The sequence below is a fragment of the Pleurodeles waltl genome, chromosome 11, assembly GCF_031143425.1.
Source record: "Pleurodeles waltl isolate 20211129_DDA chromosome 11, aPleWal1.hap1.20221129, whole genome shotgun sequence".
Classification (NCBI taxonomy): domain Eukaryota; kingdom Metazoa; phylum Chordata; class Amphibia; order Caudata; family Salamandridae; genus Pleurodeles; species Pleurodeles waltl.
Genome location: NC_090450.1, coordinates 382,988,032 through 383,008,742, shown reverse-complemented (window position 1 = coordinate 383,008,742; position 20,711 = coordinate 382,988,032). Strand labels below are relative to the sequence as shown.

General features: G+C 40.8%; 1 protein-coding gene across 5 annotated transcripts in view; it reads left to right on the top strand.

The window, feature by feature from the left end:
- Nucleotides 1-20,711, top strand: part of KLHL24 (kelch like family member 24) — a 512,225-nt gene that overhangs the window by 409,984 nt on the left and 81,530 nt on the right. For all 5 annotated transcript variants that reach the window (XM_069213701.1, XM_069213705.1, XM_069213702.1 and 2 more), the window contains one exon: nucleotides 18,184-18,372. In XM_069213701.1, coding sequence (XP_069069802.1) covers nucleotides 18,184-18,372 — 189 coding nt within the window. The remainder of the gene's footprint in view (nucleotides 1-18,183; nucleotides 18,373-20,711) is intronic.

The following is a 20,711-nucleotide window of genomic DNA, read 5'->3' as shown; positions in this document are numbered from 1 at the left end:
TTCTTGGATGTGATGGTGTATGTAGAGAACAATCGGATTCAGACAACTCTATTCCGGAAGGAAACGTCAACTAACAGCATCTTGCATGGAGAGAGCTTCCATCCAATGTCATTGAAAAAGAGTATACCCTATGGAGAATTTGTCAGAATAAAACGTAATTGTTCCATGAAAAGTGAAATGGAACAAAAATTCATCGAAACGAGACAGAGATTTCTTCAAAGAAAATACAAATACAAAGATATTAGAGCTGGGGAACTAAAAGCAAGAGCTCGAACCAGAGATAATATATTGAACAAAACAATGATGAAAAAACCTCAGGAAGACATAACTATTAGATTTGTAATGACATACACCAAGGAGAGCTATTTAATCTCGAAAATTCTGAGGAAATATTGGTACATTATAAGGAAGGACCCAGAGGTGGGAAAGTTGGTTGGGGAGAAACCTATGGTTACTTATAAAAAAGTACCATCTCTACAGGACCTGTTGGTTAATAGTCACTTTCAGATCAAAGAACAGTCAAACTGGCTCTCGAGCCAAACAAATGGTTTTGTCTGCTGTAAGAAGTGCAAAGCATGTCGCATTGGGATGAATGTGAAGGAATTCGAGGACTCTGGTGGCAACAAGATGACTATCAACAAAAAGATCACATGTAATTCCAATTATGTGGTATATGTGATTCAATGCACATGTGGTCTGCGTTATGTGGGCAGTACAATTTGTCCTTTGAAAAAACGCATTTTGGAACACATTAGAGCCGTTCAAAATAAGGATACAACCTATGCTATTGCAAAACACCTTATGACTCATGATGGAGCTAAATGGACAGACATGAGATTTTTTGGTATTGCGAGGGTAGAGAGAAATGAAAGGGGAGGAGATAGAGAGTTACAACTGAGACATTTGGAGTCACGGTTCATAATACAGCTCAAAACCAAAAGCCCGAGGGGTCTGAATGGGGATGAAGAATTACATTATCATCTGTAGGTTGAGGATATATAACGCTCTTGCTAACAGTTATTAGATAAGATTACCTGTGGATGTGTGGATAGAGGATATTTATAGATAAATATCAAGGAGAAAATGAGGTAAATTTAGGATGTATATGAGAAAGTATGAAAACAATAATAGATAAGTGCACCAATCTATTATCAGGTACATATAGCAACCACAGAGGTAATTGTATTAAGCAAGGTTAATAGTACCAACAAAATAGAAATGGACATAATGTTTGTTGTGAATAGTGATATTCTTTGCACATATTCATTTAGACAATTTGTGTAGCGTAGGGCACGTTCTGTGGTGGTGGGGAGCTTGGTTTATAATGCACAACATTTAATTTATTTTTAATAGACTACATGTCCCACAATGCACCAATAGGGGTCATAGGAGAGACACTATAAATAGGGGACATGGAGATAGGACTAAGTTACTGTGATCAAGACCAGTAGGTCGAAACGCGTCAGTGGTGAAGGATGGTGATTTAATCCTGACTGCAATAAAAAGAAATAAATTCCTCCTGGAGTGCGGTGGTGAAGTTGCTTGCAACTGTTTGTTTTTGGATTCATGAGAGGAAATGGTCCATTCCTCACACCTGCACCAACATGAAAGAGCGCGCCAGAAGCAGGACCAGTTTGTTTTCTCATATATATATATATATATATATATATATATATATATATATATATACACACAATAAATTAAAAGCTGTAACAAATAAAATAATCGTTTTTTACTAAAAATATATTATAGATTACAAACATTACTTATTAAAAATACAATTTAAAATGCACAGGAATATAATAATAATATAATTTTAAGCAATATAAACAAAACTATACATTTCTAGGAATAATACATATAATATTCCCACTCCAGTCTGTGGAACAGTAGGGAAAGCTTTGGACTCAGGAGGGGTAAAACTTACTATTCCTACTCCAGTCTCTGCAACAGTAGGGAAAGCGTTGGATTCAAGAGGAGTACCATTTAATATTCCCACTCTAGTCCGTGCTACAATAAATATAGCATTGTCATCATCATCATCATTTGCTTTATTTCGGTAAGAGAAACATACCATAAAAGTACAATACATATAAAAGAGAATATAAAAAAACACAATAAAATAAGTGGTAAAACTTTTTAGAGAAGAAGTTAAAACCATAGCAGTATAAATATAAGATGTTTCTTACTCCAATAGTATAAAAGACAACACCTCTAAACCCATAAAATGTCAGCTAATATCATACACCAGGGTACAATAAATATACTTGAGGAGGTCTGAATCTAAAAGACAGCCATCCAATCTTATTCTATGCTCCCCTAGTCCTTGCAAATCCAGTGCTAGTCATGATTCTCAGGCCTTGTCACTTCAAAGACCTTTGCTAAGCTTGGGTGTGAACACTTTAAGGGATCAACCTAGAATTGCTATTGTGAACTCCAACCCAGTATTGGATGTTGGTTTTTGTGAAGCTTCTTGCAGTACTATGCATGTCACAGGGAAACTCTTGTCTTGGAATGTGGCAGGTATCAAGAATAAATTAGCTGATCCCGAGTGGGGGGCTTATGTTGAATCCTTCTCTATAAGCATGTTCCAGGAAACATGGGCCACGGATTGTGTGTACAGGCAAGGTTTTTGCTCTTTCACTAAAAATGCCATGCAGTCTTCTACGGGCAGGGCAATAGGGGGTTTATGTACCTGGGTTAAGATGACTGAGGTGGGAAAAGTCAAGGAGATTGGCAATAGAAATACAGCAAAACTCGGGCACTCCTGTGTTATGTATTAACATCTACAATAGACCAGGCCCTTCAAATTATCAGTCAGCTACCATAGATCTCCTGCACAATCTTATATCTGACCTTCGTTCTAAATATCGTATTATTATCTCAGGCGATCTGAGATGATGATGATGATGATGAATAAAGCATTGAAATCAGGAGGGATAAAATGTACTAGTCCCACTCCAGTCGGTGCAACAGTAGGAAAGCGTTGGACTAAGGAAGAGTAACATTTACTATTCCCACTCAAGTCTCTGCAACAGTAGGGAAAACATAGGACTCAGGTGGAGTTAAACTTACTATTCCCACTCCAGTCGGTGCAACAGTAGGCAAAGCGTTGGACACAGGAGGGGTAACATTTACTCTTCCCACTCTAGTTGGTGCTACAGTAAGGAAAGTGTTGGACTGTGGAGGGGTGACATTTACTATTTCCACTCCAATCTGTGAAACAGTAGGGAAAGCGTTAATCTTAGAAGGGGGAATATTTACTATTCCCACTCAAGTCTATGCAACAGTAGGGAAAACATTGGACTCAGGTGGGGTTAAATTTACTTTTCCCCCTCTAATCGGTGCAACTGTAGGGAAAGCGTTGGACACAGGAGGGGTAAAATTTACTCTTGGTGCAACAGGAAGGAAAGTGTTGGACTGTTGAGGGGTACCGTTTACTATTACCACTCCAGTCTGTGAAACAGTAGGGAAAGCGTTAAGCTCAGAAGGGAGAAAATGTACTATTCCCACTGTACACAGGAGGGTTAACATCTACTATTCCCACTCCAGTCTGTGCAAAAGTAGGGAAAGCACTTAACTTCAAACACATACCTTATTTTAATACAAGTATTAATTTCATACAATTATAAAACTATTAACATAAAATATATACATAAAAGATATTAAACAATTAAATAATCAATTTTTTAATAATTAATATAAGAACAAGTTATTTAATAATTCTTTCATTAAATTCCCACACTGTAGCAGCACATTAAACATATCTCTACATTTTAAAATTATTATATTTACACAATTTACGAAATTAGTCAACAATTAATGAATTATGAAAGAAATACATAATTAATAATTTATCAGTTAATTAACTTACCACCCTATAACCTTACAAACCCTACAACCTGCACCTAAAATATAACTTTGAAAAATATTATTTGCACAATTTACATACTTAATATTGAAATGCAAAATTTATATTAATTAAAAAAATATATCAAATAATTTTAGGTAATTAACATCCCACCCTGCTCCCCTACAAACTTCAGAACCCACTGCAATGCTGTAAATTACTATTTTACAATTTAATTCAAAATATAAATAACTTAAAATGACAAACTATATTTAAAAACATTAACAACAATTATACAAACATATAAAATATACACAATTAAAATATTATTTAAAACATTGAGAAACTTAAAAAACTATATTTTTACCTTAAAACTTCAATGTTTTTGTCAATTATATTTTTGCTCACTAAATTTCATTGTCACAATATTTATAACTCAATATTTCTGCAACTCAGTAATTCTTAAAATGTTATTTTGTCCAAACACTGCAACTAACCAGGTTTGATAGTGAGAAGCGATGAAGTTACTGGAGGCAATTGTTCTAAATGAAAGATTACATATGTGTCATCTCAAAGGATTGGGGTCTAGTAGAATCTAGAATTTGTGGCACCCAATAAGCAGCTCAGAGTTAAGTGGTAGAACAAAAAACATTTATTGAAGGGCAGACTCTGAGCTTCAGGTGACCACCACCACATGCACTGCAAGGGTGGGGCTGTGCATGACTGGATTGTCCATTCATGGTAAGTGGACAGAGATGATAGCCCAACAGCATATAGGTTTGTTTGAATTGACAGCAGTGGATCTTGCATTAAAATATTTCACAAGGTATTTTACAACAAGGTAGCGGTAGTAGGCAACATGACCACAGTGTATTAAATTAAGAAACAGAGCAGCACCTGATCCCTTCTGGTGTCCAAAGTGGCACTGAGACTTTGCCTTTGGGACAATGTTATCAAATATATCTTCTGTGGAAAAATGTGATGAAAAAGTTTGTAGATCTCATGAGCATAGATCACCAAGAGAGTTGTCAGTGGGAGATCAGCACATGGTTGCCCACAAGAATTGGGTACTCAACACAAAAATCTATTTGCTGCCTACATTAACAAAACGGACAAAATTATGACTAGTACCCACTGCTCCGGTCATAGATTGGTCAGGCATTCTCCCCTCTTTCACTGCTTCAATTTGTTATTTGCGAGTTACATCAAATATCAATGACAGTAGTCTTCATCGGCTTGTTACTCTCTGATATTCACTTCTATTGGAGATGTCATTAAATACATTCAGCAAGTTGTCACTTGAGGCAAGCTTGCTAAGTCAGCAAGGGTGCAGCTTTTACACCCCAATTCATGGGCACACATTCTAGTGGTTTAACCTCTGAGATATCAGAGTTTGGTTATCTCATATGTCCTTAGAAATAGATGCCCCTTATGAATGAATGAAATAGGAACTCATAAAGAGCACTACCTCTCATTCTGAGCATCCTGGCGCTAAGTTCATGTACATGTCCTGATTGAGTAGTTCGATGCAGACGAGAGGTGAGAATTAGGTTCATCCATGACACTAGTCATTAGGTGCAGAGAACAGCCAAGTTTTGAGGCTCTTCTTATAAAAGTTAGACAACTTATAAATAGAGAATGTTAACTTGAAAAATGCAAATGGTTTAACAGTGTTTTGTTGCTGTTCATCCAGATTCCCTTAAAAGCATCAGTCCAAGATGTAATTAAATATAATCTTATGTTACAAACGTCAGACTTTGCTTTCACATTTAGATAAGTACTCTTAGCAGCAATAGTTGTCTACGTATAAAACCAACAACATGGATCAGTTTTAAAAATGCCCATCATAAAGGCTTGAATGGAACGTTGAAAGGCATTAATGCCACCTAATCTGTGCTGGAGCATTTTCATCCTTCTAAGGTTTCAATGCTTATTGAGGCTGACGGACCTTTGGTCCCTACGACAGGGTGTGATAGAACCATTCAATTTAATTTCAATACAGACCAATTAAGTTAAACAGTATAACCCATTTGACCATACAAGAAAAACTCCAGTCAGAAATAAAGCTAAGGGATTTATTACAAACCCAAGCTCAAAGTCATGTAAATTACTCTCAAGACAAAGTTATAAAGACACAGTATCACCAGGGGCTGTCCAAGGTGACAATATAGATTCAGGTGAACTAACATTAATAAAACTAATAAAACTAAGCACTATTTGGATTAACATGTTTGGGGTGGAACACATGGAGGCAAAAGGCAAAAAGAACAAAGAAGGCAAAAAGAATTTGGGAAAGAGAAATCTCAGGCAACAAGGTACTAACTAAGGTGGGCAAAAGATAGGTAAAAAGGTAAAGCATCAGCATATCAGAAGCTCGGTCAAGAGTCTTCTAAAGGGGGATAGGAAAGATCCTCTAAATCTCAGTGGGGCATCTCTAAGGAGCAAGCAAAGAGGAAGATACCACTCCAAAGGGTTCAGCTTTTGGGAGAATACACTCCAGGGGGCTCAGCATTAATGGATTCTTCATCAGCCAAGGTTTAGAATTGCCAGAGATCTGACATCTGACCTAAGTCCAACTGGTCATCAGTTTATTAAAGATCATAAAGCAATTTGATTCGCTCCAAAAAGCAGCCCATATTACATTGAAGGGGCATCATCCAATAGTAATTGATCACACTACTCCAAGTTGAAACATTTACTTCCATTCCCAGGTCTGTCATGGGAACCTCATCCATCCATGTAGCGCCACACAGGATTGAAAGCTCCATACAGGATTGAAACATTTGTATAGTTTATTAGTCTATCTATTCAGGGTGTTCTGGTTTCAAGGATACAGTTACACTTTCTCTCTGTGTCTAAACAATAGGGCCTCTTACCAAAGCTAGTTTTCTCATGGGAATGAAGTCTGAAAGAAAGCTCACATTATGAAAAAATGAATCTGCATTTCCTGCACAATCACGAAATACATAGCTAGTAGGCTTCAGTTAGGCTAACACAAGTGAATGAAAGCAGTACATTTAATCAATAAGTTTTAAGAAACACACTGTTATTATGCAAACCTAATAATTCATAACTAATAATGCTTCAATAATATGCATGTTACATTCATTTTAAATGACAAAAGACCCCACTGATGCTTTTCAATCGCTATAACGTGTAACTGCAGTTCTCTATTTTTGCACACATATTTAAATCATTAATAATTAGAAATTCAATATTGTTTTAATACATTCCATTAGTCTAAGGCCTGAATTAAAACATCATATCGTTTAAATCTTGCAAGCATATGATTTACAAGTGATACCGCAGGTTACGCTGGATAAAAGTGGAGTGCTAGTTACGTCTTGTTCGAAGTTATAATGGTTGGTTTATTTATACATGCTTACATGTAGCTAAAGTGGCACTTCTAGAACTTTCACTTCACTTTGTAGACACTTTGTAAATTCGCTGCTTCCCATATACTGGACCAGCACTGATGTTGATATTTTATTGTACTGCATCTTGTTAAGTAGAAAATTTGACAAAATGGATGGAGTTGGATAACGCAACCCTCTGGTCTCCTTTCACCTTCTGTTTTAATCTAAAAACGCCATGTCGTCTTTTGAGGGCAAAGGATCCCGTATTTTTTTATAGCTAAACTAAATGCGCAAGCTATTCTTGCACAGTCTACTTTCAAATTTTACAGCAACATCAACAATTACCACTGTGTAAAATATATGGTGCGCTGCCCCATCTGTTCTCCGCCCTCACCACTGCACCAGCAAAGGACGTGAGCTGCTGGTTTCTCACACCCCCACCTGCCATCCCATTCCCCACCCCTACCCACCTTCCTGTTCACCACCCCCACCCCATCCCATTTCCAAAGGCAGTAGGTCACCCATTGCAGAGACCTATTTGCTTTGCCAATGCTTGTTTTGATTCTACCACTTTTAAAATCGTTTCCCGTATATTGAACACCCTCCCCTCTGTTTTTATATATTTTATTTAGGGGATTATTTTTGGCAGTGGTCATCTTTTTTTTACTTTAGATATTTCAGCCAAGGGGCTGTAAGGGCCTTGCATACCATAGTAATTCTTCCTTTTGCTGATACAAGAGCCAGATCAATGAACCTGTTGGTGTATTTTAATCTTTAAGTCTCAAGTGAAGAAATTCTGATACATGGATGCTTCACAGGCAACAGCCACAATGCGACATACGTTATAAAAATACCCTTGTGGAAAGACGTATCTAGGGCAAACATGGCGACCACTGATAATAAGCCTAAATGAGCGCAAATGAATTAGAAATGGAGACGTGAAGTCTATTTTATCCAAACACTGTTGTTGAAATGCCCATTCTTTAGCACAAATGTGTTTTCAATATGTAAAACCTGCTATTGCTTGGAGAATGTTGTTGAATGTATTTTTATATGTTTTATACAAATAATTTGATTAAGCAATAATTTAAGACTTTTCTTGCTTTCTGTAAATAAAGTTACAGTATTCTGAAAAAGGCAGAGCTACCCTAAAAATAAAATACAGACCAAGAAGGTGAAATACAGTAAAAGCAATGACAGACACTTAATAGGTCTGATGTTGAGATCTGGAACAAATAAAGGGAATTAATTGTTAATGATCTTGCATGAAGATAGCTTAGTAATACACTAACAGAGACATGCACATTGAAAGGAAGAAGAGACACTCAGCAGGTGTGACCCGCAAGACCCAGAAGAAGGAAGAGATAGTATAACATTTTTTTCAAAAAGGGGTGGCCATTTTGCATGTACTAAAGGCATGAAAAACAAGCATTTGTCCTATTGAATCTCGAATGTGTGAACCATAAAATCAGCGCCTAATAATTTATTGTTTAATCATGTAAGTATTCGAGTGAAAGGTTGATTATATGTTTTTATGTTTAATTGCAGTTAAAGGTAGTGCGAGCCTTTATGAAAAAGTGTTCTGAATTCCAAGGAATAGTGTTAAACGGTCTGTGGAGGAAACCTAGAATAAGGTTACTGCACTCAAAAGTGCTTTTGACTACAGTGATGAAACAGAGTGCGTGAGAAATGTCATAAAATAATCTGCAAATAGACCCTTACAAAAAATGATGAATTGTTTCAGGAAAGTTAGTACGTAGGGATTGTAAAGCAACCATCTGGAATACTTAAACTGCTGCATTAAAGAGCCAAACATCAGAAATCTGAGCTAGTGGTTAAATAAACTATATTTGGGAGTAAGGCGTTTGCTCTTGAGTTGGAAATAAAGGAAAATCTGCACTTCAAGAAATATGACGTTCCAGCTGGGCTGACCAGCAGGAACAGTGCTATGGTATTGGTCTTGGCTCTGAGGCCAATACCGTCGCACACCAACACTCTGTGCACCCTGCGCAGTCCTCTGTGCTGTTGTCCTAAGGGAGGCACAGGTTACAACCCTCGTGCATGTCCTTCTGTGTGCACTTGCGGTGGACCTTGAGGCAAAATTCAAAAGGGGTGTGCTCCATGCCCCTTTATCATTCTATGTCCTTGTGGTCTTCTTGTGTCAGTCAGTCTTGTGTCAGTCTTATTATCTTGGTGTCACTCAGTGATCTTTGGTGTTTTCTCTGTGTTGTTTCTGTGTCCTACGTTCTATCAGTCGTTGCCAATCCTGTTCCCTCCAAGATGATGATACTCAATGGAAATACAGTTTTTTTCACAATTCCTTCTTCCTCGGCTCTGCTACTCTCTACTAGGCTTCCAGACCCAACAGGGGAAAAAAGAATTGGAAGATGGCAACTGCGTCGAGGGATTTCGTGACATATGTCTGACATCACACAAGGAGAGGTTTAAACTCAAATGGTCAACAATGCCCACAAAAGAAAAAGAAAAAGACACTTCAAAGAGACTTTCTGGACCCAACCACTAGATGGAATAATGCACAGCATGTGACTGCAGAAAAGATGCGCGCCTCAAAACTAGGCTAAACAAAATATTGACAAAGCCAATAGCTTTTGTGTAGGTGCAATCGATTGGCTCTGTCAATGCTCGTTTTAACTTCTACGGACAATGAAACCTGTAAGTCACTGTTAGCCTGACAGAATTAAGGGCCAGATGTAGTAAGCCGTTTGCATGTCGCAAACTGCAAAAATCGCAGTTTGCGGCATGCAAATGGCCGAACGCGATGCTCATTCCCAAATTGCGAGTCGGTACCGACTTGCAATTTGGGAATGCGACTCGCAAATAGGAAGGTGTGTTCCTTTCCTATTTGCGACTCGCATCGCAATTCAGAGTTGCTTTGTGACCGCGAACAAACTCGCAGTTACCACCAGTGTCACACTGGTGGTAACTCATTCGCAAAAGGGAAAGGGTCCCCATGGGACCCCTTCCCCTTTGTGAATGTCGACAAAAATATTTTTTCAGAGTAGGCAGTGGTCCTATGGACCACTGCCTACTCTGAAAAAAACGAAACCAAATGGTTTCGGTTTATTTTTCATTTTGCAACTCGTTTCCTTTAAGGAAAACGGGCTGCAAAATGAAAACAAAAACTGCTTTATTTATAAAGCAGTCACAGACATGGAGGTCTGCTGACCACAGCTGGCCACCATCCCTGTGAGTGCAGGGACTCGCTATGGGGTCGCAAAATGCGACCCACCTCATGAATATTGATGAAGTGGGTCTTTGCGAGACACCATTCTGCATCCGATTTTGCAACTTGCAATTTGCGAGTCGGTCAGAGTCGCAAAATTGGTTTTTCCTACATCTGGCCCTAAAATCTTTAAACTTTGTGTTGAATAAGATTGCTGGAGGAAAGCGTATTTTAATTATGTGAAGACTGCACAGTTGCCAATGTTGTCTGTACAGTTTTTTGTTTTATAAAATAGTGAGAGGAAAATCAACTTTTTAGAAGATGTACTTTAGAGGCACTCTGCTGAACTCTGTCACTGATCCACACTGACCTACTATGCTGGCCCCTCCGACACTGGCAGAACTCATGGCAAGTCTGGAGTCCGAAGAAGAGGGCGAGGGGAAAGAGTATCAAGGAAAGAGGAACGGGTGTGTGATGAATATGGTTGAGAAAAGGGTGCTAGTGAACTTTTGTAATTTACAAGGAGCGGTGGTGGGCCAACAGATGTGCTTTCTCTAACAGCAGTAGGCAATAAAGATAAAACTCGAATCTGTCTCCCCCTTAGCAACTGGCAGCTTGACCTACTTAGACAACAGCTACTATTAATGCCTCACTTCTTTGCGTAGCAAAATAAGACACAAACATTCCTGGTATACTCCAGCACTTTCACCTGCAGAATGGAAAACCAGTAGAGCATGGACATGGTTCTCCTGGACAGATCAAGAGCTGACATAAATTTAGAATTTTGTTTTGTCTTCGTGCTTGTCATATCCGTGTGTGATAGCAGACATTTTACGTAAACTAACCTCACTTTTTAGAGTAGGACTTGTACATCAAGATTTATAAAAGGGGAAAAAAGTCAAGTTCCACAATGGAAAGTGTAATAGGTTAATAGCAGAACAGACAGAAGGGAAAGTGTGTAAAAAAAAAAACACTATGCTCACTGGTGTCTGAATAAAAGCATACCAAGCAACAATGACGTGAGAGGGCAAACAATAACGCTGGGCAGTGGGAGCCTGCATGCAACAATGACAAGGGAGCAACGATGACAGGGCAGATAACAACAAAAGGAAAAGCACCTGAATTCATGCGTGAGCAGTGGAAGAACACAAATCAAGACATTAATCAGTACTTGGATCATGCTCCATCAAAGAGACACACCAGGGGAGGAAGTGAAACTGCAATGCACTGACCAATGAGAAGCAAGGCAATGAGAGTGACAATGAAGCCAACCAATGGTGAGAAACAGCTGGGCTCAAAGACCTTTTTAGTTTAAAAGATAAAGAGGATAAAGTTAGATGAACAACAATGACTACAACAGGAAGCAAAACAAAGCCAAGCAGGGAGGCATGCTTCACTCTGCTATGTAAAGCCAATCAGGAAGGCAGTTGAGTTTCCACATGTGGATGAGTCACCACACCCAATTAGAAGCACATGTCTACACCATACCCAATTAGAAGCACATGTCTACACCTGCTCACATTAGCAAACAAGCATTGGTAAAACAAGCATTGATAAAACCAATTGTGTAACACAGCACATTATGTTTACTTAGATACATGAATGTTTAACCAAGAACAGAGATATGATTTAACCCTAATCCCTGGTGATGCTGACAGATAACGCAGGAGGCACCTTGGGGATTCCTAACAGTTGTGTTACTACAGACAATGTTTAGAGAGATGGTGGAACCTAAAAAACTTAACAGTGAGAAATCACTCAAACCACCAACTCCTTCATTGACCATCACAACGGATGCATCCCACATAGGATGGGGAGCTCACATAGACAAGCTGAACATTAGAGGACTCTGGAACCCCAAGGAAGCAGTGCAACACATAACTGTGCTGGAGCTGAAGATTTTATGTCTGGCACTAAAGGCCTTCCAGAAACGCAGAGGACAGTTTTAATTCAACAGACAACACAGCAACAATGCACTACTTGAATAAACAAGGCAGAACAAGATCCTACCAGCTTTCAACCTTTGCTCAGGATATATGGAGATGGGCGATAATGAACAAGTTATGAGTAGTGGCAATACACCTACTATGAAAGAAAATACAGAAGCGGATAGGCTAAGCAGAAAAGCAAACACCACACATGAATGGGAACTAAAACAAAAAGTGTCAAGGCAGAGTTTGCATAACTGGCAGACACTATACGTAGTCATATTTGCAACACTCAAGAATGTGAAATTACATATCTTTGCATCCAGGTTCTACCACTCAGAGTCACGAGCGAAAACAATGTTGATAAAATGGTCCAGGAGATTTTCTTATGCTTTTCCATTGATTCAAGTATTAACAAAGGTGTTCTAAAAGTGTTGGCAAGAGCAAGTCCACCTGATCCTGATAGACCCACAATGGTCTCAACAGACATGGTTTTGAGACCTCATGGAAATATCCCAAGGGCATTGCATTCCACCTCCAACACACAGAAACCTATTTACGATACAGGGGTACAGGTAAGGCACCCTCAAACTGGCAACCTAGCTCCTGAAGACTTAAAATGTGGCCACCTCAAGTTGCCAAGAAGGGCGATAGAGATTCTAATGGAAGCGAGGCAATCACCAACAAGGAAATGTTACAGCAACAAACGTAAGAGATTCCAACAATTGTGTAACAGGCCTGGAAAACACGGAGACTGGACATGAGAGGCCACAGGCATTTGATACCTGATGCATCTACTGACAAACAGCTTTCATAAGCCTCTATCAAGGTCCACTTAGCAGCCACTGTAGTGTACACAAGAGGCATACTAGGTGGAAGTTTCTCTACCACACTGGGGGTAAAGTGCTTCCTGGAAGGAGCAAAAAAGTAGCATCCCCAAGAAGCACGCCAGTGCTTACATGGAACCTGAATTTAGTACTCACCCAACTGAAAACATCACCCTTCAGACCATTGGAAAATGCACAACTTTTCTAACCCTCAAAACCACATTGCTCATTGCTATCACCTCCCTAAAGAGGGTAAGTGAGATACATGTGCTTACCAATAAGGAACCATGCCTATGGATACATATAGACAAAGTTATTAGTAAAAAACAAGATTCTTAACAAAGATGGTATCAAAATTCCATGTTAACCATGCTATGCACCTGCCAGCTTTTTTTGCAGCTGCCTAAAACCTAGGCTGAGAGAGCATTGCACACTCTAAGGGGGTCATTATGACCCTGGTGGTATTATGACCTCCAGGGCCAAAACGACGGGAGCACCACCAACAGGCTGGCGGTACCTCCCTGCGTATTTGGACCGCGGCGGTAGAGCCGCGGTCGCACCGCCGGGGCCGGCGGTATACCGCCAATTTAGCCCCGGCGGTGCTAATCCGCCAGGGCAGCGCTGCAAGCAGCGCTGCCCTGGGGATTATGACTCCCCTACCGCCAGCCTGTTTCTGGTGGTTTGCACCGCCAAGAAGAGGCTGGAGGTAAGGGGACTCAGGGGGCCCCCAAGCAGAGCCCCGTCGCGCATTTCATTGCCCGAATTTCGGGCAATGAAATGCGCGACGGGTGCTACTGCACCCGCTGCACATCAGCATTGCCACTGGCTCAATTACGAGCCGGCAGCAATGTTGATGTGACATTTCCGCTGGCCCAGCGGAAATGTCAAAATAGGGAGCCAGCCATACCGCCAGCAATGGCGGTATTCTGGCACCCGCAACCTCAGACCGCCGAGGTTGTAATGACCCCCTAAATGTCCAAAGTGCAATTATGTATTATTTAGAAAGAACAAAGGACATCAAGAAACAATAACAATTCTTTGTATCGTATGCCCATGCAAGGAAGGGACTTCCAGTCAGCAGAGGAACCATCACAAGATGAATATTGCAAACAATACAATATTGTCACAAGATAAGGGGAGTAACCCTTACAGAAATGCCAAAAACAAATTAAGGAGGAAACAAGGAGCAACACTTGCCTTCGTAGACAGTGTAGCATTAGAAGCCATTTGTGCATGTGCCACATGGGCATCGGTACATACCTTCACAACACTACTGTGTGGATAGTTGTTGGAAATGTCCCTTTTTGCACGGTCATCGCCAATCTTTTTGCCTTTGACTGCCTATTTTTGGCTGTGCTGCATTTCATTTTTGCTGGCTTTAAGACTCTGGGCACTTTATGAGTACAGACCAGTGCTAAAGTGCAAGTGCTCTCTGTCTAAATGGTATTGGTGAATGGTTTATCCATGATTGGCAGATTTGATTTGCTGGTAAGTCCCCAGTATAGTGCACCATGTGTGCCCAGGGCCTGTAAATCAAATGCTACTAGTAGGCCTGCAGCACTGATTGTGCTACCCATATGAGTAGCCCTGCAAATATGTCTCAGGCCTGCCATTGCAGTGCCTTTAGGTGCAGATTTACACTGCCCTGTCGACCTGACAAGTGCACTCACTTGCCAGGCCCAAACCACCCCTTTTATTACATATGAGTCACCCCTAAGGTAGGCCTACGGCAGCCCCATGGGCAAGGTGCAGGGTATTTAAAAGGTAGAACATGTACCAAATTTGTTTTTCACTATTGCAAAGCCTATCTATCCCATAGCTTAACATGGGGATTGCCTTGAAATATCTTTTAAGTGTAATTTACCATTGGGAGCAGATATCTATCTGGAGTTTGGGGTCTCCGAACTCACAATTTTTAAAATACATCTTTTGGTGAAGTTCGTTTTTAAATTGGAAGTTTGAAAATACCACTTTTAGAAAGTGGGCATTTTCTTGCTTAACCATTCGGTGCCTCTGCCTGTCTGTGGAATACACATCTGGGTCAGGATGACAGTTGGACTGTTTGTGAATTCACCTTAGACAGTCACACAAATGGAGGTGAAGTGCCCTGCACATCCTGATGGGTCTTTCTGAGCTAGAGTGGTGGGAGGAGCTGACTATTGCACCTGAATGGTACTGTGCCTGTCCTTACAAAAAACAGTCTCTAACCCCCTGGAGTGTGTCTGGGGCCAGGGCAGGAAAGGCAGGGTCTTGTGCTCTACAAATACTTTTCTTTGAAGTTTGCCTAGTTCAAAGGCAGAAATGGGTATAAGTACTGGACCTCTGACCCCACAAGGCTAGAACACTTCAGGACTGAGGACATTCTGCCAGGAAGAAGAGCTGGATGCCTTAGGAGGGACTGTCACTCTGCCTGTTGCTTTGTTTTGCTGGCCTGCTGCTTGCTGCTTCTGTCCTGGGAGTGGAAGGACTGGACTTTGCTTTCTACATACTGCTTTCCAAGGTTCTCCAAGGGCTTGAACTGAGCTTGCCTCATGATAAGAAGTCACAGGGACATCAAAGACTTCATCTACCAGTGCCTGGGCTCTTCTGCTGAGAGTCCTGACTTGCCAAGTGGTGCCAACTCCAGTCCCTGGGCCCTTGAAAGTGTAAGCTGGTGACCTGAAGGAGAAAATCCACGCTCTGACGCTCTGCAGTGGAAAAATAAATCAAAAAGCAGCTGTCCCATGGCTGGAGGATCGATGCAGCATCTGTCTCGCAGCTGCACAATCGACGCAGCACCTGTTTTACCGCCGTTCCATCAACACAGCACGTCTGGATTTTCCATACATCGTCCCAGGGGCATCAATTTCTCATTGATCCACACTGCAGTAAGGAACCGAGGCTGCGTGTATAGAAGTCAGCGCATCGCCTTTCCTGCAAGGAAAGAATCAATGCATCACCTCCCCTACCAGTATGGAATTGAGGCATAGCCTCTCCTCCACAGGAAAGAATTGGCGCATCACCTTCTTTGCAGTAAGGAACTGATGCATCGCTTTGCTATTCCGCATGTCACCTCCCCTGCAGTCCGCAGCGTCTTTGTTTTTGATGCAGCCCAGGTACTTTGTTCTAAAAAGGTATAATCATTGATTCCTATGTATTAAGACTCATTTCAACCTTTAAAAAGTGATATCTTTAATTGTGTATGTTGGATTTTTGTTGTTTTGGTCTTGCTTTACTCAGATAAATATTGGCTTTTTTTCTTAACTGGTGTGGATTACTCTTGAGGTGTTTTCACTGTGTTACTGTTTGTGTATGTGTGTTGTGTGCACAAGTACTTTACACATTGCCTCTGAGATAAGCCTGACTTCTTGTGCCAAGCTGCCAAAAGAGTGGGCAGGGTTACCTTAGCTGTATGGCTCCTTTACCCTGACTAGAGTGAGGGTTCCTATTTGGATAGGGTACAAAAAACGTCCAGCTAGAGACCCCAGGTCTAATAACAGTCAAATCAACAGGGAAGCAGAAGTGTGTCTAAGTATTTGTTTATAAATACTCACTCTAAAGAAGTCAACCTACCCCCTTGAGGAAAAACAACTCTGCATTTGATACACAGCAGATGAATTCAGAAAAGATTCACCCTGCAAAATGAAATGGTTTCTTACCTGTAGGAGTAGTTTTGCAGCTTGAAGAATGTTCTGGATTCACATGCGACGCACCCACTTCCACCAGTAGAGGTGTATTTACAAACTCGACTAAAAAGAATACTGTCAAATCAAGGAAAGAAAAAAGAATCTGAAGATGGTGAATGCGTCAAAAGATTTCCAGAGCAAACTCAAATTTTCGATAATGCCCACAGGAGAGGCCTTTCAGAGCATCCTGGAATTCCTTTATGATGTAGCACAGTGGGTAACACGTTCTGTTAACCCCTGTTGCTACATTATACCAGCAAATTTCTAGATTTAGAATCCAGTTATCCATGCTGATGGCTCTCTATAAGAGCATCTGGAATTATAGATGGGCACTATGAATATTGGGGTGTGACATCAAATAGACAACAAGAGCGAAGCACAAGTTGGCTTTGATATCACTCAAAGCCTTAACATAAATAACATCCCCATTATTCAAATTTTACGCATCTGTAATTTTATATTGTCTATTCCTCCCAAAATTATCTAACCCTGCTTCTAACATCTATGCAGGGGCAGAGGAGTAATGGGGTTGACATATGCAGCAAGTATTATAAAAATGTTAAAAAACCTGCCAGCCGTCACCCTCCCCACCACCCTCAATAACCTTTCCCACCCTTAAATTTTAAAAATGTATAAGTGACCTCCTGCCACCCACCCCACCACCCGCTACAGAACCTCCCTGTCCACCCAAATGCAAAAAATGAATATGTGGGCTCCTGCTACTCACCGCAACCACACTCTGTGGAATCCTTTCCCTCTATGCTAAAGGCTGTGGAGAGGCAACACTGGGCTGTGAGAGCTGCTTGTCACCACAGATGCAAATCTCTCATGGTGGGCCTGATGAGATCTACACTACTGAAAATATCCAGGCAATGCCTCTCCAGGAGGCATGTCATAATACAACATGGTGTATTTGCCTATTTTGCTTCCCTCTTCTCCTCAACAGTGATCTTCTTTTTGTGCCATGCATTAAAATGTTTGTGCGTAGGTTCCATAGTCGTGTTAGTGGATGAAAAGGCACCACCCTTGTTCCACCGTCTCCCTCAGGTAAACCTGTAGCTACCTGGGTCAAGTGTGACTGCCAAATTCCTTTGTACTGCCGTGCTCACCCCTATGGAGACCTGGGAAAGGCAGCAGAATAGAGGGAAAGCAAGCACTTCCTCAGATGAATTCACAGCAGTGATTAACCACTTCAGGTAACCACTGTTGTGACAGCATTCCAGTGAAAACCCAGATTAAAATCCCATTGTTAACGATTAAGGCTTTCTGTGGAAGCCAATATGACAAGGAAGTAACTTGGATTCTTTGCCATGTAGGTCTTCTCTGTACAGTGTATAGAATATCCATGTTCTAATCAGGACCTTTGTTTGCAGGTACAGTGCTACGACCCCGATAGCAATACTTGGTTACTTCGTGCTTCCATCCCTATTGCTAAGAGGTGCATTACAGCCGTGTCTCTGAACAACTTGATCTATGTGGCAGGAGGGCTGACTAAGGCCATCTACTGCTACGACCCTGCTGAGGATTACTGGATCCATGTGCAGAACACTTTCAGCAGACAGGTGAGCAGCTTGTAATGATGGAATACATGTTTATACAACATACACACAGATTTCTGGAATTCACATGATGTGCATTCATACAAATACATAGTCTCCATCTTTAGGTTATTTTTGCCGTCAGTGAGATAAAATCAAGAAGGTGCACTGCGGATCAACAGTCTTAATTGGAAATAGAAACCAGACAGCATCAAGTTGCATTTGTTAGCAAAAGAAGTAGCAAGGAATTGATTGACAATTGTTTCAAAATAGCCAGGCTGGGGAACTATAGGGGAACCGTAGGAGAATTAGGTCACAAAACGCATCTTTCAGGGGCTATTGATTTCCATTGGTTCCTTGACTGCTATTCTGTGTGGATAATGTACAGATAATACCCTTTTTAAATTATGCCTGGACTGCCATTGAAAATGTGCAAATTTGCAGGTTCTAAACTGGGGTGGCATGGTGAGCAAAAGAACAATGGATTAAACCCAGATCTGTGACTGGGGGTGAGTGTTTTAAAAGTTTTGCCACTCCGCCTAGCATCTCTTTGTGCTGCTAAAGGTGCCCTAAGTGGGAAAAGTATGCCCAGACTTGGGTCCCCTGCTCACTGTGCCACCGGATTTAAACTAGCCTGGCTGATGAAGGGTGATACCCTTAATCCGGTCCCAGGATACTTGTTTCCGGTCCAGGTAGGACCTGGCCTGGTAGTTCGGGCTAGATTGTTCCCATGGCAGACAGGCTCAAGACTGATTTGCATATGGCTGGGTCTAAACTGGGGTGGCATGGTGAGCAAAAGAACGATGGGCTAAACCGAGATCTGTGACTGGGGGAGAATGTTTGAAAAGTTTCAGCACTCTGTCCATCATGCTTTTGTGTTTCTAAAGTTGCCCTAAGTGGGAGGGGTATGCCCAGACGCGGGTCCATTGCTCACTGTGCCACTGGATTCGAACTAGCCTGGCTGATAAAGGGTGATACCCTAAAACCGGCACCAAGATGCTTGTTTTCAATCCATGGAGGACCTGGCCTTGCAGTTTGGGCTGAACTGTTCCCATCGGGGTCAGGGTCAAGACTTAAACTGGGGTGACATGGTGCGCAAAAGAGCAATGGATTAAACCCAGATATGTGACTGGGGGTGAGTATTTGAAAAGTTTCAGCACTCTGTCCATTATCCTTTTGTGTTGCTAAAGTAATAAAAAGAAAGAAAGAAAGAAAGAAAGAAAGAAAGAAAGAAAGAAAGAAAGAAAGAAAGAAAGAAAGAAAGAAAGAAAGAAAGAAAGAAAGAAAGAAACAGTGCAGGACTCGGCACGCTCTGATGTAGAAGTTGGCAGACGTAAAACAACCTTCTAAGTATGATTAAGAGGTCTTTGAAGATCAGAGCTTGGAAGGGTCGAATGGCACACAAAAGGCACAGGGAAGAATTTCAAGTCCTTGACATCAAAGTTGAGATATCCTATAAAGTGGAGAAACTCAAAATAATTTCTAAATATATTCTAGCAGTGTCTAAAAACAGATGCATATAATTCTTCAGGGCAGGAAAAAGGACTGCATCTCTACTCCTGGTACATACTCACTCCATTCTACTTCTAGTAGGTTTTTAACCCTTTGTTTCGATCTTATGAAACATAGCTTCCCTTCCTTTTCCATAGCCCCACTCAATCTACGGTGTATTCCTGCATCTTTTAATTCCTGTTCTTTCTTTTCCCAACTAGTAGCCTTACTATTCATTGAATCTCTTGCAATCTGTTCCCTTTTTGCCTCCAGAAAACAGATAAGACCACAGCACTCTTCTTCGTGTTCCAGAAAAATATTTATTTGGATCAATAGTCGGATTCTTCAAAGGCCATGTATAGTGATAGCTTTTAACAGTTTTGTGTATGTTCAAGCACAGCCAACACATGTTTCGTCACACAGTGACTTTCTCAAGGCTGTAAGAAACATGGTATACATAAGTTTTAACTTTGCGTCAGTACATAAAAAAGGCACATGTAGAGATTATATAAGACATGAGAAGTTGCAGACATGACAGAAGTGACTGATTATATAATTGTGGAGAGATGTAAATGTAAAACTGTGAGTACAGTAAAAGTTGTGATAAGGTGAAGAAGGTAAGAGAGTAAACTAATTCCAAATGTCCATGTTGTGCAGCCAAAGACACACAATGTGTTCGAAGAGAGCAGCACCCCATAGGTTAAATATGGATAGTTAAGAAACCAAGTGTGTGGATATAACTGGCATGTGTGGAAGTAGATAAAATTCCGAAATATGGAACCTACATAGACTGGAGACGAGTAAACAAGTTATCCAGCTAGAAAATAAGGAGTAAGGGAGCTGTAGCGGAAACAGAGCAAAGAGCCCAAATG